The 26,402-nt window shown below is 43.9% G+C and overlaps 1 protein-coding gene and 1 long non-coding RNA gene across 2 annotated transcripts in view; both read left to right on the top strand.

The window, feature by feature from the left end:
• The window catches only part of LOC148220402 (uncharacterized), a 56,358-nt gene extending 31,642 nt beyond the window's left edge, over positions 1-24,716 (top strand). Inside the window, exon 2 of the long non-coding RNA XR_015799092.1 lies at positions 22,039-24,716. This is a non-coding gene — a long non-coding RNA (uncharacterized LOC148220402). The remainder of the gene's footprint in view (positions 1-22,038) is intronic.
• LOC148220401 (uncharacterized) lies at positions 12,648-24,716 on the top strand. Its single transcript, XM_088155657.1, has 2 exons — positions 12,648-23,649; positions 24,495-24,716. The coding sequence occupies exon 1, from the start codon at positions 15,586-15,588 to the stop codon at positions 16,636-16,638; it is 1,053 nt and encodes a 350-aa protein (XP_088011783.1). The 5' UTR covers positions 12,648-15,585; the 3' UTR covers positions 16,639-23,649; positions 24,495-24,716.
• Positions 24,717-26,402: the final 1,686 nt, after the last annotated feature.

Here is a 26,402-nt window from a genome sequence, read left to right as displayed (position 1 = left end):
CAGTAGTCTTCCACTGTTCTAACTCTAAAAGACAGTATGGAATCTATATATATTGGCCCCTGGTTGCCGACTGCTTGCCATAACGGGGCTTGCAGAACCGATTCTTCCCTTTTTTTCCCTTTTTGACCTAATATGTTTAGCTATTGGACTACGTTCCCTTATGGCTCTTCTCGCTATTTTTCCACTCTTTTGCCTGTTCAAGGCAGCTGTGGTGTCATCCTCCTCTTCGGAAGATCTACGTGAGCAACAGCTGTCTGATTCTGTTGAATATGCTGTGTTAGATCTACTTCGACCAGTCCTGGTACTAGGGATTTCTGTCCAGGATTTGCTGATGTAGGGAGGAGGCAGCGGGCTTGCTCGCTTCGATGACGTCATCTCCTGAGCCAGCTTCCTGGCACGAGATGTTGCTATGGAAACTCACAGTCCTGAGAGTGGAAGGGGTGCCACTCCCCCTATGGGAGGTCCCCTCTCTGCCCTCTCGGTAAAAGGCTCTGCACCTCGGCTCCACCTCTAGGGGCGGTGCTATTGGCTGCACATGCTGGCTGTGGCCAAGACCAAAGGTGGCTCTGCAGTCTGTGCAGGAAGTGGCCTCATGGCTAAAATTGAGAGCGACCGGGGCTGGAAAACAGCCATGTAGCTGCCACCATCCTAGCCCAGCCAGCAAGAGATTTTGCGTTCCTGTCTGCTTCTAATCTGCTGCACTGCAGACAAAAAGACAGAAAACAGCACTCGACGTGGCTTGCACAGTGCTGGCAGAGACCACATGATTGGCAGCGAGAAGCACAGTGAGCGATTTTCCCTGATGCAGGGCCTGGACGAGATTAACTTTTTTAACGCTGCTGCGAATAACTATGCAGCCATCGCTACCCAGCAGGGATCACATGAAAAACAGCAAGAGGAAGAGCATGCAATTCTCTGATGCAAGGCCCGAGCAAGATTAACCCTTTCAAAACTGTAAATTGATAGGAGTGATTTTCATGTGCAAACAGGTTTTTTCAGAGCGGACTGTTAGCCGTGAACTTAAAACCGTGAAGAAACTGTTTCCTGTGGCATTGCAAAAGACACTCCTATCCATAAATGAATTGAATAAAGATTCTTTTTAGAGGTGGTAAACTGACTCAAAATCCCAAGTTTTGTCTCTTTGCGTTGTCCATAGAGAAGAAAGAAGGGCTGGAGAGAGAAAAGCATTCTAAAAGTTTATTTAGTTCTTATCATACTTCTTTTAATTCTGTTAATAAAATTTTCTTTATACTCTTTAAAGCTTTAAGCCTGCTTTGCCCTTTCTCCTAATCCTTATCTCACAGAAAAAAATGAGTAAATAATTTTAGTATGTGTCCTGGCATTTGGCCAGTGCTCAACCCACTATATTCATTAGTGCGTTGGCCTAGAAATTGAACCAAATTCCACTACATATATATATACATATGTATATATTCTAGTACTGTTATTCCTTTTCCCATACCTTTGTCTGACAGCCCCATAATTTCAAAGTTAGAATAATTTGGAGGGAAGGGCATCATATTTTCCTTTCCAAGGTAGGTTTCTGCCTTCTTTGGCAGGTACCTGTCCTTTAAACCAGGACACATAACCTTCCCCAGGCACTGAAGTCAGGCTGACAGGCTTATAATTCCCCAGATCCTCCTTCTACCAGCTCCCTAAGTACCCTTATGTGGGTCCCATCTTGTCCCATAGATTTGTGAGTGTCTAAGTGGCTCAATAGTTCACTAACTACCTTCTCCTGAAATATAGGGCATCCATTCTGCTCCTCATCTCTGTCTACAAGCTCAGGGGGCTGGTTGCCCTGAGGATAACCAGCCTGACTGTTGAAGACTGAGGCAAAGAAGGCATTAAGTACCTCAGACTTTTCCTTGTCTTTGGGTCCCCCCCCGCATCCAATACAGAATGGAGGTTTTCCTTGGCCCTACTTTTGTTATTAATGTATTTATAATAACACTTTTTATTATCCTTTACAGTAGGGTCAGATAAAATTCTAGTTGAGCTTTTGCCTTTCTAATTTTCTCTCTACATGACCTAACAACATCTTTAAACATTTCCTGAGTTGCCTTCCCCTTTTTCCAAAGGTCATAAATCCTCTTTTTTTTTCGCTGAGTTCCTGCAAAAGCTCCCTGTTCAGCTAGGCTGGGCTTCTTCCCCTCTGGCTCATCTTTAACGACATAAGGACAGCCAATTCCTGCACCTTCAAGAGTCCCTTCTTAAAGAATATTCATCCTTCCTGGGCCCCTTTGTTTTTAAGGGCATTTTCCCAAGGAACTCTCCAAACCAGTGTCCTGAATAGGCCCAAGTTCACCCTGCAGAAGTCCAGGGTAGAGGTTTTGATGACACGACTCTTTACTTCACCGCATATTGAAAATGCTATAATTTCGTGGGTGCTGTATCCAAGACAGCTCCGACCACCACATCTTCCACCAGCCCTTCTCTGTTTGCAAACAGCAGGCCTAGCAGGGCCCCCACCCTGGTAGGCTTGCTCACCAGCTGTAAGAGACGGTCCAAAGTTTCCCTCATTTTTGCCTCATGACCATCGCAAGAAGACCCCGAGGACCCCCACTCTGGTTGGTTTTGGACAGGAGTTTTCTGGCCTGGTCGAGGTGAATGCTTGCCAAGGGATTGTTTGCAGGTGTGTTGTGCTCACTGGACTGTGCTGTCATGGTACCAACTGAAGCCTGCATATTCTGCAAGTCTGCACCTGCCTCTCAGAGCACCTCACAATGGTCCATATAAATCTTCCCACCTCTTGGCCAGAAGCCACTCGCTTTGGAAAAGGACTATAAAAAAGCGACCCTCTGGAGAAGTTTTTGAGCACTCTCCACGGATGAAGACCTGTCTATTGGCTGAGGACCATGAAGATGTCCGTCTCATCTGTTGGCAGCTATTTCCCCATTCCCCTCTTTTTCTCTCTATACTTTGTTTCCTATATCTCTCCCCTCTATCACAACTAAGTTGTTAGCATCCAATAAAAATACATTGCTGTGAGTAAACTGATTTGTCCCCTGCTGTTTGCCTTTTTCACGTCCGAGATCCAAAAATGTACCATCACAACCCCCACCTGTGTTGGCGGATGGTGACGTTAAATTGGTGTCACGGACAGGATTTCTGACAGACAGAAAGGGATGCAAGGTTGTGTGTAGTCTGTAGTAGGGAAAGGACATATTGCCTCAGCCGCACCTAGAGGACCACCTTGAAATGGTTGAGCCTGTCTAGAAAGCAAGGGGGGCAATTCAGATTTCCTGCAAACTGCACACGCCTTGGTGTAAAGCATCCCCACACTGGTTTGAGGGCTCTGTCTTCAGAATTTCACAGAAGATCTCCTGGTGCAAAAGGCGGGACACTGTTGTTTTTTGTTGTTTTTGTGTAAAATTTGACTACTTGCTGTAGCGAAGAGACAACCTGAGATTTTGTGACTAGGGAGTGCCTCCCAAGTAGTTTGGTCTCTTCACCCACACAGCAAAAGCTCTCTGTGTGTGTAACTTAAGTAATATTGACCTCCCTGCTGTGGTTTTTACTTATCCCTTCATAAAATGACTGAAAATTCCAGTGCAACAAATAAAGATGCATTTTATGCTTTACTAGCTAAATATAACTCCAGACTGTCCCAAGGGGGGGAGGAATGGGCGAACAATAATTGGTTTAATCTAGAAAATGTGATTGATAGAATATGTTCTTTGCAACATGAATCAAAGTTCAAACTGGGCAAAAATAAAACCATACTCTTCTCAGTTTTGGGAGCTTGTCTTATGACAGCTATAGAAACTCGCTCTAAGAGAAGAAGTGAGGAAAGCACAGTTATAGACTCTCTAACAAACCTAGTCTAAATTTTGGAATAACAATTAAAGGAAGAAAGGAATGAGAACCATTTGTTGTGAGCTGCCCTAAGAGAAGAACAGGTCAAAAATTCAAAGCATGCTGACTTACCAAAAAAAACACAGGAGAAGGAAACTGTTCACATTAATCAAATATATCCTCAAAAAGACCTAACTGATGAAAAATTGTGGAGAACACTGCTGCCCTAGCTTGAGACCTGTGGCTAAAATAGAATATGATTATATCAATGATGCACCCCCGAGCAACCTCCTCCACAAGTTCTGAACAATGTACCAAAGCAATCTCCCCCACAGGTTATGGGAGTTGAGCCAAATCAATACACCTTCACTAGGCTTTCCCAAGGGTATAAACACTTCCCCACTTTGGCTCACCACGATTTAGCCCAGGAATTAGAAAAGATACATAAACCTGACAATGTAGCAGTTTATCAATACATTGATGATATCCTTGTGGGAGGAGACGAAATAAAAGTAGTGGAAGATACCCAACAAAAAATAATCTCCCATTTGGAATGCCTTAATTTGCCAATTCCCTCAGAGAAAATTCAAAAACCTTCTCAGGAAGTGAAGTTCCTGAGAATTTGGTGGAAAGGAGGTATGACATGCATTCCACCTGATACCCTAACCTTTTTAGATCAGATTGACTGTAACACATTCTCAATAACATAAGGAGCTGTAAAAAATCTGGCAATACAAGAAACTGAGATCTTGGCTATGAGCCATGACAAACCTGCCTTGGTAATTAAAGTAGCCCTTCCTTTCTCCCCCGAACAATCAGCAAATTCTTGTTTCACAGATGCTTCTGACAAACGAGAGGGAAAGGTGGAGAAATACAAGGCAGTAGCCCTCCACACTCCCTGTGCTGAGGGAGAAGGCAGCTCTCAGGTTGGGGAATTGATAGTTGTTTGCAGTGTTTTCCAACTTGAGGTACAGAATACCTCTCTTTTTTACATCTACACTGACTCTTATGCTGTGTTTAAAGGCAGTACAGAGTGGCTTCCTTTTTGGCAGCAAAATGATTGGGAAGTTAACAGAATTCCAGTCCACGCTACACACTGGATAGTTCCATCATTTTAATTGCCTGCCTCCTGGAGGCAGACTCTGTTGTGTTTACTTTTCACAGAAGAACACCGAGGGACATGAAGAAGCACCCCCATAGTTTTGGATGACAAAAACAATGTTTTTCCTCCTTTCATGGTAACACGGGGTGATGTCACAATAACATGAAAATTCATTGCGGAATCCCTCGTCCAACCTGTATATAGTTATGGCATAACTAAAAAAAAATTTAAAATCAGAATTGTTGGCTAAACATAACTGCTGTACATTTTTCCTATAAAATCATGCCTGGGTAAAACAATATAAAATACTGGGGAGAACTTGATGTTAATGTTGTAACACCTACCATCCAAACACTGGCTATGCTGAGTCTGAGAATTTTTGAAATTGGACCATATGTAATTAGGAAAACTGGCAAAGAACAAATATTGTTTAACCCGTCTTGGTCTCGTAAACTAATCAAATTGCTGATGCAAAACAATGTCTCAGAAGTTCAGACAGTTTGTTCAGCTTTTTTGCAAACTTCTTTTGAAGGGTGCACAATCTGGTTGCGAAAATAGAATCCTTCTAAAAAACAAATGACGGGAGACATAACCGGTGTTGTGGGAACAGGATTGGGAATTTTGAATAGCATCGATTCAGAAGTACTAATGAATGAATTGGCTACCACAGCGGGAGATGTAACCAAATTACAGCAACCACTGCAATCATCCTTAACAGCTTTGGGAACCCAACAGTGGTTGTTATCAAACATATTACCAAATTGGGAAAAGGTAAATGTAAATGACAACACCTTGATAATTGAGGCACTTGGTATTCCACAAAATAAAACCTCTCTGGCTCTCAGCTGTATCCAGGCTCATTTTTGGATGCAGTCAGTTGCTGACTCAATTATAAGAGGAGGCGAGGAAGGCACTTTTCCTACTGAAATTTGGAAAATAATCTGGGACTGTGCCACCGATTTTGAAAGAGAATTCCAATCCTGGTGAATCTTAGTCAATTTTACCTATGACCCCAGCACAAATACAGCCACAGCCTTTGTACTGACAATTCGTAATGCTTCAGTGCATTCAATATTCCCTATCATTGCATTAGGGCTGAATCATGATGGAGCTATACTCTATCCTTTTGAGCATAGAGATTGGGCCTGTCAATTTGGTGAGAAATGGCAAACTGTTAATTTGGAAACTTGCATTGTCCGGGAACAACAAGGCTTTATCTGTGAAAGTAATACAATTATAGCTTGTAATAGGTTGACTTAGGAAGAAGAAACTCAGAGGGAAGTTCTTCTCAAGGGAATTTTCTCTGTGGGGGTTGGGACACCTGCAACAGCCAATTAGAGAAAGTTAGTTCGCTCCCTGAATACACATTTTGAAGAAGGTAATCCGGAACTGAGTCTCTTTGTCTTTCCAGTGGCTGAGCAGGTAACATCAACCCGAGCTTCCCCCTCTCCCATGCGGGGGGGGGGGGGGAGGCTCAGGAAGCCGCTTGGGCCCCGTTTGCCAACGAGGGGACCCAATGGCCGGGGGGAGAAAAAGTTGTGTGATAAGACCTTCACGGCTTTCTTCTCCACGAGCCTGTGGCTCTGGCGTGGGGGGGGGAGGCCGACTCTTGCTGCTGTCGGATGGGCCGGGCCTGCCCGGGTGGCCATGAGCAGTGTGGGGCTGCAACCCAGCCCCAGAAAGGCTGATTGACACCTCAGCTGTCCCCCCCCAGTGCGGCCTGAGCCTGGCCCAACTTTTGTAGTTGTGTTAAACTTTAACTCTTTAGTGCTCAGATAAAATTTGCAAAGCCTCCAGCCTTTCCTTTGAATATGAAAGTAAATAAGAAGATTTCTGAAGTCAGTGACATGAGAGCTAAGTTTTTAAGATGGAAGGAGAATGAGAAGATGCTAAAATGGCTGAAAATCTTTTTGTAAAATTGTAGGGATAATCTGATGTACTGAATATTCCTATAAACCATGGAAAGAGACATGGGGGGATGAAAATGTTCCATTTAATAAATAATTTGACTAAAGAGCACCTGTGTTGAGAATTTCTGCCCTGAGAAAAGAAGGGGATTTCAGTTTTCTGAAGATGAAGCCTGAGCAGAGAGAAAGGAGACAGAGAGAATCTTTGCTGCCGAACATTTCATTCTTAAAAGTAATACCCCATGGGACAGACATGGCCCACATCTACAACTTTGGGACGGCTGTAGAGTTGGGAGGAGCGTCACAGTTGCAGGTTCCTGGGCAGATGCAAATCGTGAAAAATAAAACCACAAGAGAACTGTCTTTTTTCCTTCTTGTGGGAAAAATCCCTACAACTTCATCAAGAAGAGGCTTCTCTCTCCAAAAGTAAACTGAAAAAGACTAAATTGGGGACTGACCGAAGTATTTGTTATATGTTTGTTTTGTTGTTATGAAGATTGGAAGAAGGACAGAAGGAGTGATCTGAAAAATCTTATTCTGAATTTTTTTTTCCTTTCTCTTTGTTTATGTAGTTAATAAATTTCCTTTTATACTGTCTCAAATTTTAGGCCTGCCTTGCTCTTTTGCTCCTAGTTCTGTCTCACAACAAAAAAAAATTTATTTAAATTGGCAACTCAAAACAAAAACATTAATTTAGTACATTGGCCGAGAAATCAAAATTAAACCAAGACATAGCTCAAGATATTTGTCTGGACACAGAACAGAATTTTTGTAACTTTGAAATCCATTCTAACAAGATTCCTGAAACAGTACTGGGGTATACAGGCAATGGATGTACATGCTTTAGAAATGCTTGTGATAGTGTTTTTCTAGAAAATTTGGTAGTGAATACTAAAAATCATTCAAATGTTTCTGTTGGTAACTTTATTATAATTGCAGGATGTGATTTTTCCTATGTAGCTCCAGTTGCTTCTTATTACTTTTTGCAGTCCAATCACACATTGAGCCACCATCGATTGCCCACTCCCATTGGAATGAACGTCACTCTGGTGAAGCAATTGATGCTCCACCAAGATCTAATTGAAATTTTGGAAAGCATTAAGAAAGATCCCTAAGGTTATTGACACAAGACTAACTACATAAGTGTCTTGGTTTGAAAGACAGGTATTTGCTAAGGAAAGGCGAGGACTCCTTTTTATGAGAAGCAGAGTGCAACTCCCTCCCTTCTAATTATTATAGTTTCAAATCAGAGGCTTTCAGGCAGAAGATATGGGGATAGGAATAACAGTTCTTTACTGATATCTAACAAGGCAAAATAGTAGAAACAACAACAGCTATAAAAATTGACAACAAAACAGAACAGTATAGCTCAGTTCCAGTCCCTTTCTGGCCACAGGCTCCCTCTCTCTGTGCTCAGTTAACGGTGCTGTGGGCAGGGCAGGTCCTGCGCAGTCGAAGAGGGCTGGAGTGATGGCAGCAGTGGCCTAGGGGTGAGAGGGATGGAGGAGCGACTCCCCCCTCACGGTGTCGGTAGTGGTGCTCGGCAGAGTGTCCGGAGGTAGTAGGATGAAGTGGGAGAGGAGCAGAGCGCTGTTCGATGGCAGGGAACTTGGCTCTCTGCGCTGGGATGGTGGGGAAGATGCTAGATCGGAGCACCGGCCGTCCTCCTCTCACTCCACGAGCCAAGCGAGAGAGCGAGAGCCCGCCTCAGGCCCCTGTCCCACCTTTCCTTTTCTGGTGTCCCCCTATCCCCCACCCCCCTGCGAGAGAAAAGTATTGCTACTAAGGTGTAGCCAAAAATACTTAGCATAACGATGGGAAAAATTCCACAGAAAGAAAAGGGAACAATTCAACCCCCAACAATAACTTCCAAAGGGCCCCCCCCCAGGAAGCAAACCTGCGGGGCCCCTCCCCGCTCGTTCGGGAAAGAAATTTCCTCAGAGAGAAGTGAAAAAAACCTATTTATTCAACAGGCACAGCAGTGCCCAGCACAAAAAAATCCCCCAATACCGAATAACAAAACCTCTCAATGCTCTGAAGAGATGACAAATTCACAAAGTGTCTCTCCTGTGGGTGGTAGCTTGGCTCAGTCTTTTCTCATTCCCTCTGGCGCTGGAAAATGCTGCTGGAAAATGCCGCTGCCCAGGCCAGGCCCCGGTGGGCCGCAGGTGCAAGCTAGCGGTGCTCCCCCCGGTCCCCAGTCCAGAGCAGGTTCAAATAATTCCAGGGGAAAAAAAGGAAAAAAAAACTTTCCAGGGAACTTCTCTGCTTCATTTAGTCAGAAACTAACTAAAAGCAAAGGAGAGCTCTCTCCGCCGTCCACCACGGTGACACAGTCCAGGAGGACGAGAGGATGGAACTCCTATCTCTGTGTTTTGAAAACAACTGCCTCAGACATTCCACCGCTACTCCTCCCCCCTCCTTCACTCTCAAATCCAGTTTTAAAGGTACAAAATTTATTTCTGGGCTAAACAGACAAATGGGGATACAATTCAACATGACAAAGTCACCCCAGGACAACTGGAAACACCACCTACTGGGAATCACAACAGAAGGCCTCGCCCCCCTATTCGACCTTCTCCGTGGCAATGAATACCTGGATTCCCCATGCACCCTCGCCCCAGAAGCTCAACAAGCCATCACCAAAGTCTAAGAAGCCCTGTCTTCATACCGAGCTCACCGCTTCAAGCCCAACCTGCCTTTCAAGTTTGTCATTTTAGGAAAGGCCCCTCACTTCTATGGACTGATTTTTTCAATGGGACCCTCAACTCACTGACCCTCTGTTAATCCTTGAATGGATTTTTACAAGCAATCAACCCACAAAGAGAATTACCACATTTCAAGAAATCATGGCACATCTGATAAAAAAGGCCAGAACTCGCCTCCACTCTCTTTCACGGTGTGAGTTCACATGTCTATACTTGCCACTGACCACTGGAGACCTGGAGCACTTGCTCCAAACCAATGAAGATCTTCAATTTGCTCTAGATAGCTACACAGGCCAAATTTCTATTCACATACCAAAACACAAACTTTTTAATCGAAATGCAACCTTCAATCTGGTCCCGAAACTAGTCCGAAGTAGTCCAAAGTAGAACACCTCTCAATGCTCTAACTGTTTTCACAGACGGCTCAGGGTCTTCCCACAAATCTGTAATGACTTGGAAGGACCCCAAAACACAAAATTGGGAATCTGATGGAGGGGTCTCCACAAATTGCCGAATTAGCAGCCGTTGTTAGAGCCTTTGAGAAATTGAAAGACCAACCCTTTAATCTGGTCACAGATTCAGCTTATGTGACTGGTATAGCCATGAGAGCCGAACACGCTCTCCTCAAAGAGATTTCCAATCCAAAATTACACCAATTGATTTCTACATTAACACACCTAATCTCCAACAGAAAACAACCTTACCATATTATGCATGTAAGGTCACACACCAACCTCCCAGGTTTCATTACAGAAGGAAACAAGAAAGCAGACGCACTGGCCATGTCAATGGCAACTGATAACGTTCCTGACATCTTTGCTCAGTCAAAGCTGTCACATGCATTTTTCCACGAAAATGTACCTGCCCTCATCAGAATGTTCAAGCTCCCAAATGATCAGGCAAAAGCTATTGTTGCAACATGCCCAAACTGTCAAAATTACCAAATCCTCTCTATGGGTACAGGGGTCAATCCCAGAGGCCTGAACAGTTGCCAGCTGTGGCAGACTGATGTGACCCATTTTCTGTAAAAACAGAGACTGATGCAGATGAAAACATGCTTTAAATGATTCCTCCTCTGTGCCTAAATAACTATTCATGATAATAATTACTTTTCTTTGCATGATACCCACCTGTACAAGACACTACTACTGTTAGATATTTATTATCGTTCATTATTGATTATTGTTATTTTTGTCATTGTTAGTTAATTACTGTTAAATACTTATCTATTATTAGATATTTACTGTTAGATAGGTACTGTTATTAGATACTTATGCATTATTAGATATTTATTTACTATTAGATAGTTATCTGTTGTTAGTTACTATTTTTAGATACTTATCTGTTATTAAATACCTATTATTAGTAGATATTTAGAATAAACACGTGACAAGGTAAAGGCCTTGTCAAGCCTCTATATAGGGGTTTTACAAATGATGCCTTGGGTTTTAGCTTTTATATTTTTCAGATTCTCTGCTGCTTAGTGTGTAACTCTGAAACTTCATATTAGGTGTTAGTAAGTTCTCTTCACAGAGTACTTAGATAAAACAATCCCTTCCCAGCTAGAGAATCAAGGAGAACCAGTACCCAAGAAGCATAAACAATGGCGAGGGAAAGGGGGCAAGCCAGGTTGCTGATACTTCATAGCCTGGGGCTGTGGTTGGATAATTGACCCCAATATGTAGATGAACCAAAACTTATAAAAGTGCAAAGACTTGTGACTAGGATGCATCTTGGATTTGATTTGGATGTAGCCTTGGCTGGACTCTTGCACTGCCCAAGGGGTATCCTTTCACTAAATACCTATTTTATCCCTTTTGATCTGTCTAGTCTCTGTTCCAGGTCAGCCTTTCCAGCCATCAATCTTACAGCAGGAAATTAGTAAATATTTCCAGTGGGTGCACTAGTGATTTGGCCAGCACTAAACCTACCACATAAATTGGTGCATTGGCTGGGAAATCTCAAATTGGCGAACCAAAATCACTACATGAAATTGATGTTTCCTCCCGGCTTTGAACTGAATCCTCCACAAATGTGAAGTGTGTCCCATGGATTGCAGTCTTCCCACAACTGCTTTTGTAGGCTATTTAGCTTCTGGGGTGCAGTTTTTAAGGATGAGCTGTTCTAGTATAAAAACAAGGGTCCTATTCTTCTAGCTCTGAAGGTAAAGGTTCTTTCTCTCTGTTCAAGCCTCTCACCAGATCATAGCTTCTCAGCATCCACATGTTCAAGCGTGAGCACCATTTTTCTAACAAGCTGCAGGTGAATTCTGCGTCTCTCCCATGCACTTCATGAATTACAGGGAAACAGTTTGTTGCATTATAGTTCTCACCACAGCTTGCAGAAGAATCTAAACTCCAATGCTCAGAGCACCTCCTCCTCCCCCTCCCTCCTTTGCAGCAACCTTAGTGTCACCATATTGTTCTCCTCACATGCCCTCATTTTTTCCTTTTCTCTGACTTGGGCGAAAATTGGTGTCTGTAGGTTCGCTTGTTCTCAAGTTCTATCAATTGAAGTAGTTTTTATAGAGTTCTGCAGCACTGAAAAGTTGATCTTGTCCAGGCTCCACAATCGGGGAATTGCTCACCATGCTTCTCTCTCTGTTGGTCATGTGGTCTCTGCTGGCACTGTACAAGCCACACCATCTGCTGGCTCTACTCCCCATCTTTTCTTCATGCAGAATGCCGAAAAAAGAAAAACTGTTTCAGCAGCTTTTGTCTTTCTGTCCACATCATGGCTGGCTAAAAGCAGCTAAGTAAATAAAGTCCATTGCGAGCCATGCTGAGATAACTGCGGCCAAGCGGCACTGGGATGAGCCTCGGCAGCATGGCCCAGTGGCCGTGTGTCCTGGTTTAGGGCAAATTTGGGGGAAAACCTCCAGAAGGAGCCCCCAGACAGCAAACCCCACGACTCCTCCCCCCCCCACCACCGGGTTCGGGAAGAATTTCCTCAGAGAAGAGTGGGAGAAAAAAAACTGTTTATTTAACAAGCAAGACACTCCCCAGCACAAGGAAAAAAAAACCAACACCAGCTGACAAAAAAACTCTTCCACCGTTCTGAAGGGATGACAAACTCAGTCTCTCCGGCGAGTGGTCGCTCAGTTATCAGTCTCTGGCGCTGGGAAATGACTGCTGCAGGTGACAGAATGCAGACTCCCGGTGTTTCTTGGGGTTTCCCAGGTCCCCGTCCAGAACAGGTTCAGATGGTATCCAGGAGAGGGAGGGGACGGGGTGGAAAAAAACAGTCCAGGGAAAAAGTTGGACTGCCTAGCTGAACTAACTAATAAGCAAAAAGCAAGGGCAAAGCGAAGGAAAGAAAAAAAGAGGCAGAAGCGAGCAAGCAGGCAAGCAAGCAAGCAAGCAAGCAAGCAGAGCTAAAACCTCTCCTAAACATAGACCATGGGGGAGGTGAGCCGGCTGATAACAAGACAAAACAAAGCTTCACTTTCAGAGTCAGTCCTGAAAGCACAAGACATAATACCAAACATAATCAGAACACACGATTGGAGATACAAACACCATAACATCACCCTAGGACACCGTGTCGGGACAAAGTCCAGAGACCCCCTCAGGAAGGGAGCCCGGCAGACTCTCCCCACACTTCTTTAAAGGGCAGGGAACAAGAGAAGCTTCCCATGGTTTTTTGTTCTTAAATATGTTATCATAGAGGCGTTACTAGATTTTCTAATTGGCTTAGCACTGTGCCTATCTTCAGAGGTAGCCAGCAATTGGTTTTGCTAGGCACAGAGGAAGCTTTTAGCAGCTCCTCACAGAGAATCATTTGATTTGATCAAGTGACTTTTTCCCTCCACCAAAAATCAAATAAAGCAAGACCAGTACACCAGGACAGTGTTTTTTAAACTTAATCATGATCCTCTTGACCCAGAAGAGAATGCAAGGGATACCATTAACTGTGATGTTGAGAGGACTTCATGGCTGTGGGTGAACATCCTTCCAGCTGTTCTTTCCTGCTCAAGTTGTAGGTGACAACATGATTGACCACATAAAAGATCATGATGGTTTTATAGTGAGGAAAAAGTTAAGGCTGTGTGAGTCCCTTCCCCCTCTCCCATGACAGTGGAGGGAGAAAAAAACCCAAAACCGAATTTATGAGATGCTAAAAATTGTTGGAGCCATAATTTTACTGAAATAAAATAGCAATAAGCAGAGCAATAAAAAGAAAATTGTGCAAAAGAGGGAATGTTTTTACCAACAACAGCAAGGTATTATGCAGTCTCCCTGGAAAAAAGGTAAGATGGCTGCTGCTCCTGTGCAGTTCCTCATAGCCCAGGAGAACAAAGAAAGTACTGTGGCAAACAAACCTCCACAGCTTAATGCCCTTTTCTGGACAGACAAAACAATGGGGAACAGAGGCAAAACAAAAATCTGGAAGGCTGTTTTATCTGAAAGGATTCACTCTGCCAAGATGCTGGCATGGGTCCCCATGTGGCAGTGGCTATCAAAAGCTGTAAACAATCCTCTGGAAGTTGGCAAAAACAGCAAGTGGTCCCTGGCAGTGGCTGTCATACAACAGGCTCTCCCTCTCTGAGCTGGCAGTTCAGAGTTGGGAAAGAATCACAGCTTCCCAGGCTACAGCAATCTTAGATGACAGTACCCAATTGCAAAATACAGCTTCCCGAGCTGCAGCTTGGGGACTTGCCCAGGGTGACTCCCTTGGGAGCTGGGAAGAGCAAAGAAGACCCCTTGCATTTCCGTTCCCTGTTTTTAAAGGGGCACAGCACCATTCCCCTTATGTGAATGGGGTAAATCAAAAACTTCAACTTCCTCAGAGTACCCTGCTGGAAACTGACCCCCTCCAAACCACTCCTTGCTCTGTTCACAGCCATGATGTAAAATGATATTAAATAAATAGCTCTGACAACTCCACCCCCTTGTTTCTGTACCCAGGACATTACTCACCCCTTATTCTATACCACTAAGATCATGCCCAGATTTTATACCTTTCAACTGTATACATATGCACATACTGACAGCGATATACAAACACAGGCATTATTTTAGTAGTCATTGACTGTTTCCCCAAGATATTTGTTGAGGTCATTTTAGGCCAGGGTGTCACATTACAAGCTGGCTTGTACTGGGCAGTTAATCTGACTACTGATTGGATAAGTAACCTGGCTAAAAGGCCAGCCCCCAAAGAACAAAGATAGGACAGGATTAGAGACAGACAAGGATTTAACCCAATGAGTTCCAGCCCTGGCTGCAGAGAGCTATTGGTCAGAGGACTGGGCAGTCTGACCTGGGAGCCAATCACAGACACTTGCCCGGGAACATTGAAAGGGGTATATAAAGCAAGGTCAGAACTCAATAAAGGCTTTTGTCACATAGATCACAGAGTGTGGGGTTTTCTGTCTCGGATCCCATGCCGCTTGAACTCAACATCTGGTGACCCCGACGTGATCTGGCACAGCCATACCGCCGCGAGTGGGGGAGACAGACTGTCCACAGAGATGGGGGACACTGGCCGAGAGCCAGGGGAAGTGTGGCCTAGAGTTAGGAATACGTCCGAGAGACGAGAAAGACGCCCAAAAAGAGAGGCGACAGGATTGGACCAGATCCAGAGCGTCCTTGAGACGGAGGTAAACTTCAGCTGAAAAGCTACAAGAAAACAATGGGGAACTTCTTTTCTACAAACACGCATCCAGTTATAGAGGTATGGACAGAGTTTTTGGAGGAGTGGGAAATTGAATATGAAAAAGAATTGCTTTTTGATTTAATACTATGGACAAAAGAAAAGGGGGTAGAACAGACTGTAGAAACTGCATTAAATATAGACTATTGGACTAGAACTGGGGAAGAAATACTAAATGCTGCCTTAAAAAATGATAAAAATGCAATTAGAGTTTTAAAGCCTTGGAAAACTATCTTAAAGCTGATAAAAGAGATAAAAGCTGATTTATCCAGCGAAAGCATGGAAGAAAAAGTACTTACTACATGCAGAGAGACTTGGCTGGCCGATAATTCCTCAGTTGCCAGCCCAGAGACTCTAAAAAACACCCAAAACTGTCACGGGAGACATCAGAGAACTATCCCAAAATGGCGGCGGCCACATGGCCAGGGGAGGGAGAAAGGAAACACAGCATCCCTCATGGGACATACTCTTGCCCCAAGCTCTGCCCTGGTGGGTCGCGTCTCCCGTTCCCACCACGCCTTTGTGGGCGGCACCTCCAGCTTCGGTCCAGCCTCTGGCGGGCGGGGCCCCGGCCCCAGCCCAGCCTCCAGAGGGCCTGGCGCTGCCCAGAGTCACCATGGAAACCCCCACCAACCCCCGAGCCGAAGCGTGCCGCGATGATGTCACCCCAGGAGCGACACAAGAAAAACCCGGAAGTGCATCGGATCTGGCAAATATCAGCGCTGAAACCCCGAAAATGACTCCAGAACCGAGAATCAGCCCCTATCCTGCTGGAGATACAGCACCCACAGTTTCTCCACACCAGGAGCCGAGCACAGAACAGCTCAAACAGGTCTCTGCACAAAGAAACAGCCAACACATCCCAGAAAGGAACACGAACTGCACCTCGACAGCCAACCCCCAAACAGCAGCTCCAGCCCCGTTAATGTTTAAATCAGATGTCGTCTCCTCCTGGGACCCAGCTCTCTTCTGGATGAAGGTAAAGCAAAAGGCTCTAGAATCTGGTGATTTAGAAGGGGCTGAACTGATTGCAGTGCCTATGTCTTCACCAATACAAGAGAATTGGCAGGGTGGGGGGGATACGGTGATGGCATTCCCAGTTATAAGGGGAAACGGAACTACTCCTGATAAATATGTACCCTTTAATTGGAAAATTCTTGCAGAATTACGCCACTTAGCTACTAAGCATGGGTTGGGATCCCCTGCAGTAACACATATGCTTAGATTTGTGACTGCTAATGAGTTAACACCCTATGATATAAAGCAAATTGCGAAGTTAATCTGTGCTCCAGTGCAGTATACAATGTTTGAATCGGCCTGGAGAACATATGCAGAAGAGCAAGAGTTAAAAAACTCAAGGCTATCACAGCAAGACCCATGCTTTGGGGCAGGGGTTCCTCAACTCATGGGAGTGTGTCCCCTGGAGGATCCCCAGACTCAAGCCCGCTTAAACTCTGCTATATTAAATTAAGCAAAGGAACTGGGGATGAGAGACCTAAATAAAGTTACAAACATGTCTGTACCAACCCAGAGATATACAAATATAAAACAAAATCCTAGTGAATTGTACATGCACTTCATGGAACGATTACAAGATGCCATGGAAAAACAAATAGCTAATGAAGATGCAAGGAATCAGGTATTGTTACAATTGGCCTGAGATAATGCCAATGAGGATTGTAGAAAAATTATAAGTGCGTTGCCCAAAGAAAATCCATCCCTGGAGGATATGATAAATGCATGTGCTAAAGTCGGGACAGCGTCACATAATATAGATATGTTAGCTAACTCTTTTGCAGCTGTAGTAAGGATGAAAGTGAATTGTTTCAATTGTGGACAACCAGGCCACGTGAAAATGAACTGCCCCATGAAACCAGCCTCACAGAAGAAGGCTCAGGGACAGGGCAACGGCAAGTTCCTCTGTAAGCGATATGGAAAACTTGGACATGAAACTAAGGTATGCAGATTCAAATATCACATTAATGGTCAGCTTCTTAAGGAACAGGAAAACATGGAAACCAGAGCAACGAGGGAATGCGCCCGGACAGAAATGTTTCCTCAACCTCCTGCCCAAGCCTTTGCGATCAGCTCACAACCAAGACAAGAGGATCAGCCAGCCTGGATGTTTACACCTCAACCACAGTAACTATAGACTCACTAGAAGTGCATAGAGTCCCCCTTGAGGCTCAAGGGCCAATAGGGAAAGGACTAAGTGCCCTCCTTTTGGGAAGATCCGGTGCTACATTACAAGGTATCTTTGTGCATCCTGGTGTGATAGATGCTGACTTCACAGGGCAAATATATGCCATGGTATCCACTCCCTCTCCACCTGTAACTATTCCTGAAAAAACTAGGATTACTCAGCTTGTCCTTTTTAGGTCTTGTGTCCCCAATGCAGATGCAAAGGAGCGAGGAGACCAAGGCTTCGGATCAACGGGACAACCAGAGGTATTTTGGACTCAAATCATAGGTAAAGACAGACCTACCATAAAATGCATAGTTACTATGCCAAAAGCCAAGCCCTCACAGATAGAGATTAAGGGTTTGGCTGACACTGGATCTGATGTTACTATCATTGCTGCTTACAAATGGCCTCTATCTTGGCCCACTACACTCTCAGGAACCACTATTGCTGGTATTGGAGGGACTACACAAAGTTATCTTAGTGATAATCCTGTGCTGATTAAAAGCAATAAAGGGCAGACAGCCACAGTGAGGCCATAGGTGCTAGCAGGTTATATGAGTGTGTGGGGGAGGGATGTGTTGTCAGCATGGGGAGTCCGGGTGGGGATGGATTTTTAACAGGGGCCATTGTGATAGAGGGCAAACATCGTCCCACACTTGCTTTGAAGTGGCTCACTAATCAGCCAGTGTGGGTTCCACAATGGCCCCTAACAGAAGAGAAATTAGAGGCCCTCAAAATCCTAGTTCAAGAACAATTAATTCAAGGGCACATAGAATGATCCACAAGTCCGTGGAATAGCCCAATATTCATTATAAAAAACAAATCTGGAAAGTGGAGATTACTTCATGACTTAAGAAAAATTAATGCTGTTATGGAAAGCATGGGTGCTTTACAGCCAGGTATGCCATCCCCTACAATGATACCTGCCTCTTGGGATATTCTGATTGTGGACTTGAAAGACTGTTTCTTTACTATTCCATTACACCCAGATGATGCCCCAAAATTTGCTTTTACAGTGCCTTCTATTAACAATGCTGCACCAGGACAACGTTATCAATGGTGTGTGCTTCCGCAGGGCATGCGAAATAGTCCAGTGATCTGTCAGGAGTACGTGGCTCAAGCACTCTCCTCAGTGAGGAAGCAATTTCCAGGGGCATATTGCTACCATTATATGGATGATATTTTGGTAGCAACCCAGAGAAAAGAAGAACTTACAGAAATTAAGCCAAGTTTATTAAAGGCACTGAAAAGATTTGGGCTGCAAATAGCTCCTGAAAAGGTGCAGCAGCAAGCACCATGGAAATATTTGGGACTAAAAATCTTAGATCAGAACATACAACCACAAACTATTTAATTGTCAACAAGAATTGAAACACTAAATGATGCACAGAAACTTTTGGGTTCTATCAACTGGGTTAGACGGTATTTGGGATTAACTGATTCACAATTGGCACCATTATTCGATCTGTTAAAGGGTGATCCAGAACTGACTTCACCAAGAAAGCTGAATGCAAAAGCAAAGGCTGCTCTAGAAATAGTAGAGCAGGCTATAACAAAGAAACAAGTCCACCGGATATGCCCAGAGGTGTGTGTTACTGTGTTTATTATCATAGTTAAGTTTCATCCAACAGGAATTATTGGGCAGTGGAACTCGCACTGGCCTGATCCTCTGCACGTGTTAGAATGGATGTTTTTGCCTCACCAGCCCAAAAAGACTCCCACCGTCTTTGAGTTAATAGCACAATTGATTATAAAGTGTCACCACAGGTGTTTGCAGTTAAGTGCTAAAGATCCCTCGAAAATCATTATTCCTGTGACACAGGAACAGTTTGAATGGTGTTTTGCAAACAGCACAGCTTTACAAAGTGCTTTGCAAGGTTTCTCGGGTCAGATTTCCTATCATTTACCAAGCCATAGACTCCTTAAGCTAAGTGTGGAGACTAAACTCTCTCTCAAACCTCTCAGTAGCCACATACCTTTAAAGGGTGTCACAGTGTTCACAGATGGCTCTGGGAGAACAGGGAAAGCCATTGTAACATGGAAAGAGGGGAGTGGTTGGCAAACCTTAGAAGGATATGAGAGTGGATCACCTCAAATGGTAGAGCTACGAGCTGTAGCTATGGCTTTTCAGCATTTCCCTCACACTCCTCTAAATGCGGTAACAGACTCTGCATATGTGGCTGATATCACTCAAAGATTAGACCAAGCACTGTTAAAGGAAGTTGAAAATGCACAACTGTTTAAGCTACTTAAAACTCTATGCCTTGCCATAGAAGCTAGAAGTTGTCCTTACTATGTATTACACATCAGAAGCCACACAAATTTGCCAGGTTTCATCACAGAAGGCAATGCTCGAGCAGATAAGTTAGCCGCTCCTGCCTGGACAGCACCACAGCCAAATATGCTAACACAAGCAAGAATGTCACATGATTTCTTCCACCAAGGTGTCCGAGCCTTGCAGTGGCAGTTTCAGCTGTCAGACAAAGAAGCTCGTAACATTGTTAACACCTGCACTGACTGCCAAGGCCACACTGCACCACTGCAGATGGAGGTAAACACTCGTGGACTGCGTGCTTTGCAAATCTGGCAGACTGACGTGACACATATTGCTGAATTTGGCCGTTTAAAGTATGTACATGTCTCGATTGACACATGTTCATCAGCAATATGGGCTACAGTACACACAGGAGAAAAGGGTCGGGATGCTATAGCACAGTGGTGATCTGCCTTTGCTGCCTTAGGAATTCCCCATCTCATCAAAACTGATAATGGTGCTGCCTACATTTCACAGAGAACAAGAAGTTTCTTACAGCTCTGGGGAGTGTCATACCCCACGGGGATTGCACACATCAACAGAACAAGCCATAGTGGAAAGAGCACATGGCGCCTTAAAAATTACACTTGAAAAACAAAAGAGAGGAATGTGTGGTGAAACCCCGCAGAGCAGAATAGCAAAGGCTGTGTACACACTAAATCACTTGAGAGTAATAGAAAATTCCCAGAATCCAGTTATCCTAAATCACTTCCTATCATTACAATCATCTGGTGATAAACCTTTACCTAAGCCCAAGGTGATGGTGCGAGACCTCGACACCAATAAGTGGGGGGGTCCGTGGAATCTCATCACCTGGGGACGGGGGTATGCATGTGTAACCACGGGCACAGGTACACACTGGGTGCCTGCCAGATGTGTTCGTCCTGCATGGGACCACAGACAGCGTCCCCCTAAGAGCTCCTCGACGGACGTGGGGGAGCCAGATGCAGAAGGACAGCACCCTCCTGAGAGCTCCTCGACAGATGTGGAGGAGCAAGTTGCAGAAGGATAAATGGGATAATCCACTCTCCTACGTCACAGACTTATGGGACACTGAAATAATAGAGTTGTTTGTTTACTAAATGTTTTAATGTTTACAAATTGTTTTATCAAGTTGGAGTTTTGCACAGTTCTAAAACTGAATGTTATATTAAGTTATAATTTCAAAAGAAAAGTTTAAAGTTTTATGGTTATAGAGTTAAGTTATATTTCTATGTTAAACAGTTAAATTGTTATATGTGAAACCAAAAGTGTTTAATTAACCTGACTGCCCCTGAACAAAAGCCCTGCAGCTTCTGGTATGTGGAACTCATCACTATCCTAAAAGCCAAATTTATTAAGCTAGGTAAAACCCCATTCCAATCGAATAGATGCTGTTAAGGTAATTTTGCATGCAAAAGGGCCCTTGCAGGCAAGATTACAGAGAACAAGCTGCACATTTGTGTTTCAAAATTTTTCTTCAAATTAATAAAAAAGAAACGGGGAATTGTCACAGTACAAGCTGGCTTGCACTGGGCAGTTAATCTGACTACTGATTGGATAAGTAACCTGGCTAAAAGGCCAGCCCCCAAAGAACAGAGATAGGACAGGATTAGAGACAGACAAGGATTTAACCCAATGAGTTCCACCCCTGGCTGCAGAGAGCTATTGGTCAGAGGGCTGAGCAGCCTGACCTGGGAGCCAATCACAGACGCTTGCCCGGGAACATTGAAAGGGGTATATAAAGCGAGGTCAGAACTCAATAAAGGCTTTTGTCACACAGATCACAGAGTGTGGGGTTTTCTGTCTCGGATCCCACGCCACTCGAACTCAACACCAGGGTACTTAAAAGATACTGTGACAGTGTCATTCAACAACCAATATTACATATACAATTCCACATTACAGACAGTTCTCACCCAAAAAATCAAACCCCCTTAAGGCACACATTGTGTTTCCCTGTCCCTCTGCATTACCCTTCAAGTGTACCCAGGTCCTGGAGCAAAAACAATCCCACAGATGGGTTTGCCTTTGTTTTAGGTTGGACTAATCCAAACGGTCTTCCCTAACACATTCCTCATATGCACCACAGGGACTTTATACTCTTCTATGTTACATAAGGGTTCTGACTAAACAGGGCCAGCTCAATTGGTGGAGCCTCTGGTGTAAACTAACCAGGTGGCCCTTGCTAAATGTTAATCCAAATGTTTGAAGGTCCCACCATTCATCATTTTCAATGTAGTTTTTAACCGTCCATTGTACTGTTCAACTTTCCTAGAGGCTGGCACATGATAGGGAATATGATATACCCACTCAATATCATGCTTTCTGGCCCAGGTGTCTGTGAGGCTGTTTTTGAAATGAGTCCCATTGTCTGAATCAATTCCTTCTAGGGTGTCGTGTCACCACAGGACTTGCTTCTTGAGGCTCAAGATGGTGTTCTGGGCAGTGATGTGAATCACAAGATACATCTCAAGCCATCCAGTGGTTGTCTTCACCATCATCAGCACATAGCGCTTGCCTTGGTGGGTTTGCAGGAGTGTGACGTCACCAATCTGCCAGGCCTCCCCATATTTATAATTCTACCATCATCCCTTGTGGAGAGGGAGTTACTGGAGAGATTTAAAGTTATCTGTGTGAATGTAATATGACAGGATCTACCTTTTTTAACAGAAATGCTGATAATTTTTGCCATATGGAATTACACTAAATTGATACTGTTTTGTTGCTAGGTTATGATTTAGAAACTTCTATACCTAAAAATATTTACAGGTGGATAATGTTTATGCCCCTTTAAGTTCGGGAATTGTTTTTGCAAGCATTTTACTTAAATGTCAGTAGAAAAGCAATTAATTTTCGAGACCAGACTGAAGAGGAATTATCTAAGTTCTGTAACCTTGAATTTTATCTACTACAATTATTTGAAGCTTAGCTATAATTGGTACATTGAATTCCACAGCATGGGCAGACAATATTGTGTTAATTTTGCCTGTTTGCTTGCTTTTTACCTTACAAATGTCATAAGGTAATTTCATTATGTATTTTGCTACAATTTTGTTTCAACTGGTACAATACAGTGTAATTCAGAACACCTGGAGAGGGTTAGCCGAGCGAAAGGCTTTAGAGAACATGCAATTGCCCCAGTAGTACCCTCGTAGTGCTCTCGGAGTTGATGCTTTACTGGGTGCTGGACCTTTTATTAACCCAGATTTACAGGCAAGTGGAATCCTTTACTCTTGGCACAGGCTTGACAATTAGGCATGAGTACTTTAATTAAAACAATGGAAATGGCATATCTGAAGCAAAGATATGTTACTATACAGCAAGGTAGCAGGGAATCTTTTTTGTAGTTTGTGGAAAAGATTGCGGCAGCTGTTGAGAACAAATGAGGACTGCCGAAAAAGTATTAAGTCTTTGCCAGGAGATCTCTTGCCAGCTGATATTTTACCTGCTTGTTCAAAAGTTGACACAGTTGCGCATAAGATGGCTGCTTTGGCAGCGGTCCTAAGGCCTTCACAGAAATGCTTCATTTGTAAAGAGCCAGTGCATTTGAAGGCACAATACCCATGCAATTATGAACAAAAAGTAAAGCCTAAGATAAATCCAGGCAATAAACTGAATTGTAAGGCTCCGCAGGGATTGATATACCTTTCGTAGACATAGTAACTATTTTGACAAAATGAATATGTAAGGTGCCCCTTGGTGCCTACGGTCCTATAGGACAGGGTTTAGTGCTCTTTTTAGTAAGAAGATCTAGTAGTACTATTCAAGGTATTAATGTCCATTTAGTTGTTATTGATTCTGATTATTTGGGACAAATCTATGCTATGGTATCAGTTAGTGAGCCCCTTGTTATTCAAAAAGGAACCTATATTGCTCAACTTATTCCTTTTGTGAGTTGTGTCCCAAATGCAGTGGACTGGACTCGTGGCACAGGAGAGTTTGGATCTACAGGACCACCTCTGGTGTTTTGGACTCAGGAAGTGACAGATCATCGCCCAGAGGTAGAGTGCATTGTCACAACCAAGGGACATAATTCAGAGACTATAATTATCACAGGTTTGATTGACACGGGAGAAGATGTGACTATCACTTCACAGCTTTTTTGGCCTTCATCATGGCCCCTCACTCAAGCAGATTTTGGAGTTGTAGGATTGGATGGTGCAACTGTAGGTGGTCTGTCTGCTATTGTAATTAATGTGAAACATCCTGAAGGCCAACAAGCTAAGATCAGGCCTTATGTTACCACTGCCCTATATAATTTATGGGGATGAGATTGTTTCTCTCAATAGGGTGTAAAAATCACTACAGCTTTTTAGCAGGGGCCACTGTGATGCAGGGCCTTACATGTCCAGTTGTAACCTTGACATGGTTAACAGATAAACTGTCACTGGCTGGGTTTTTGGGGTCCCTTTGGGATCCCTGAGACTGCTTCTGCAGCAAGTTCCCGAGCCTTGTCCAGATAAAATTTTGGCTTACGGTGAGCTCTCAGTCCAGCGGGGTAAAGAGACCAGCTGTCCTAGGGTGATGTTATGGTGTTTGCATTTCCAATTGTGTGTTCTGTTTATGCTTGGTATTATGTCCTGTGCTTTTAGGACTAACTCTGAAAGTGAAGCTTTGTTTTGTCTTGTTATCAGCCAGCTCACCTCCCCCACGGTCTGTGTTTAGGAGAGGCTGGCTAGTTTTGCTTGCTTTTTGCTTGCTCGCTTGCTCGCTCACTTCTGCCTCTTTTTGTTTTCTTTGCTTTGCCCTTGCTTTTGCTTATTAGTTAGTTCAGCTAGGCAGTCCAATTTTTTCCCTGGACTGTTTTTTTTCCCCCTTTCCTGGATACCATCTGAACCTGTTCCAGACGGGGACGTGGGAAACATCAAGAAACACCAGGAGTCTGCATTCTGTGACCTGCAGCAGTCATCCCTCAGCGCTGGAGACTGATAACTGGGCGACCACTCACCGGAGAGACTTTCTGAGTTTGTCATCCATTCAGAATGGTGAAAGAGTTTTTTGTCAGCTGGTGCTGTTTTTTTGTGCTGGGGAGTGGTTTCGCTTGTTAAATAAACAGGTTTTTTTTCCACTCCTCTCTGAGGAAATTCTTCCCTAACCCGGTGGTGGGGGGAGGAGTCGTGCGGGTTTGCTTTCTGGTGGCTCCTTCCGGAGGTTTTCCCCCAAAATTTGCCCTAAACCAGGACACCAGCATATGCAGAAAAGCACAAATCCATAGTTTATTTTATGAAGGCATCCTATCTAGCATATACCAATGGTTATTGTTTTACAGGGGTTTTTATAGGCATCTTCTCCAAGCAGTGCTGATTAGGTTTTGAGGAGGTCTTGTATTTGACTCTGGGGAGCTTTTGTTGTTGTCTGTTGGAGTAGGTTTTGCCGTGCCTAGGTATGGTTTTATGTTTTTTCCTGGGAACCATCTTGGTCCAGATGGCAGGGAGATGAAAGCGTACCCCCTTCCCCAGGTAATTAATTGGAAAGGTCCAGAGACCTGATGTGTTTCAGGGTCTTTCACCAGCACTGGTGGTTTCTCAGTGAGCTTTGCTTGGGTTGAGTTGACAAAGTGTCGGAGTATTGGGGGGTCAGGTTCTGATTCGGTTCCATTTAGGAAATTGATGACGTAGAGAGCTTTGCAGAGTCTTTCCACTGGAGATAAAATTTCTGTGTCTCTTCGCTGTTGGTGAAGGACTCTTTTGATGTTCTGATGAGTTCTCTCTACGATGGACTGTTCTGTGGAATTTCCAGGAATGGTCTGAATGTGTTCAATTCCCCATTCACTGAGGAACTCTTGAAATTTGTGAGAGATGTAGGTGGGTCCATTGTCAGTTTTGATCCTTTTTGGAACTCCTAGAGTGGCAAATGCTAGGAGAAAATGCTTGATAACGTGAGTGGCTGTTTCTCCTGCATGAGCCGATGCAAAACTGCTCCAGAGAACGTGTCAATGGACACGTGCACATACTTAGACTTTCCAAAAGGTGGGAAATGGGTGACATCAGATTGCCACAGCTGGCAGCTGTTCAGGCCTCTGGGATTGACTCCCGTGCCCATAGAGGGCACTCGGTAGTTTTGACAGTTTTGGCATGTTGCCACAATGACTTTTGCTTGGCCTTTTGGAATTTTAAACATTCTCATGAGGGCAGGTACATTTTGGTGGAAAAATGAATGTGACAGCTTTGCTTGAGCAAAAATGTTGGGGATGTTTGCAGTCTCGACTGGCATGGCCAGTGCGTCTGCTCTCCAGTTTCCCTCTGTAATAAAACCTGGGAGGTCAGTGTGTGACCTAACATGCATGATATGGTAGGATGATTTTCTGTGGGAAATGAGGGTTATTAATGAAGAAATCAATTGGTGTAATTTTGGATTGGAAATGTCTTTGAGGAAAGCATGTTCTGCTCTCATAGCTATACCAGCTACGTAAGCAGAATCTGTGACTAAGTTAAAAAGGGTTTGTCTTTGAATCCCTCCACAATTTGGACATCAGATTCCCATTTGTCAGTTTTGGGGTTTTTCCAAGTTATGACAGACTTGTGAGAGCAACCTGAGCCATCTGTAAAAACAGCTAGAGCTTTGAGATGTCATCTACTTTGAACAAGTCATGGGACCAGATTGAAGGTTGCATTTTGATTAAAAGTTTGTGTTGTGCTATGTGAATAGAAATTTGACCTGTGTAGCTATCTAGAGCAAATTGAAGGTTTTCCATTGGTTTGGAGTAGATTTTCCAAATCTCCCATGGTCAGGAGCAGGTAAATGCATGTGAACT

This window comes from Sturnus vulgaris, chromosome W (genome assembly GCF_052056855.1).
Source record: "Sturnus vulgaris isolate bStuVul1 chromosome W, bStuVul1.hap1, whole genome shotgun sequence".
Lineage (NCBI taxonomy): Eukaryota > Metazoa > Chordata > Aves > Passeriformes > Sturnidae > Sturnus > Sturnus vulgaris.
The sequence above is the reverse complement of the archived record's forward strand: the minus strand, read 5'-3'. Positions and strand labels throughout refer to the sequence as shown.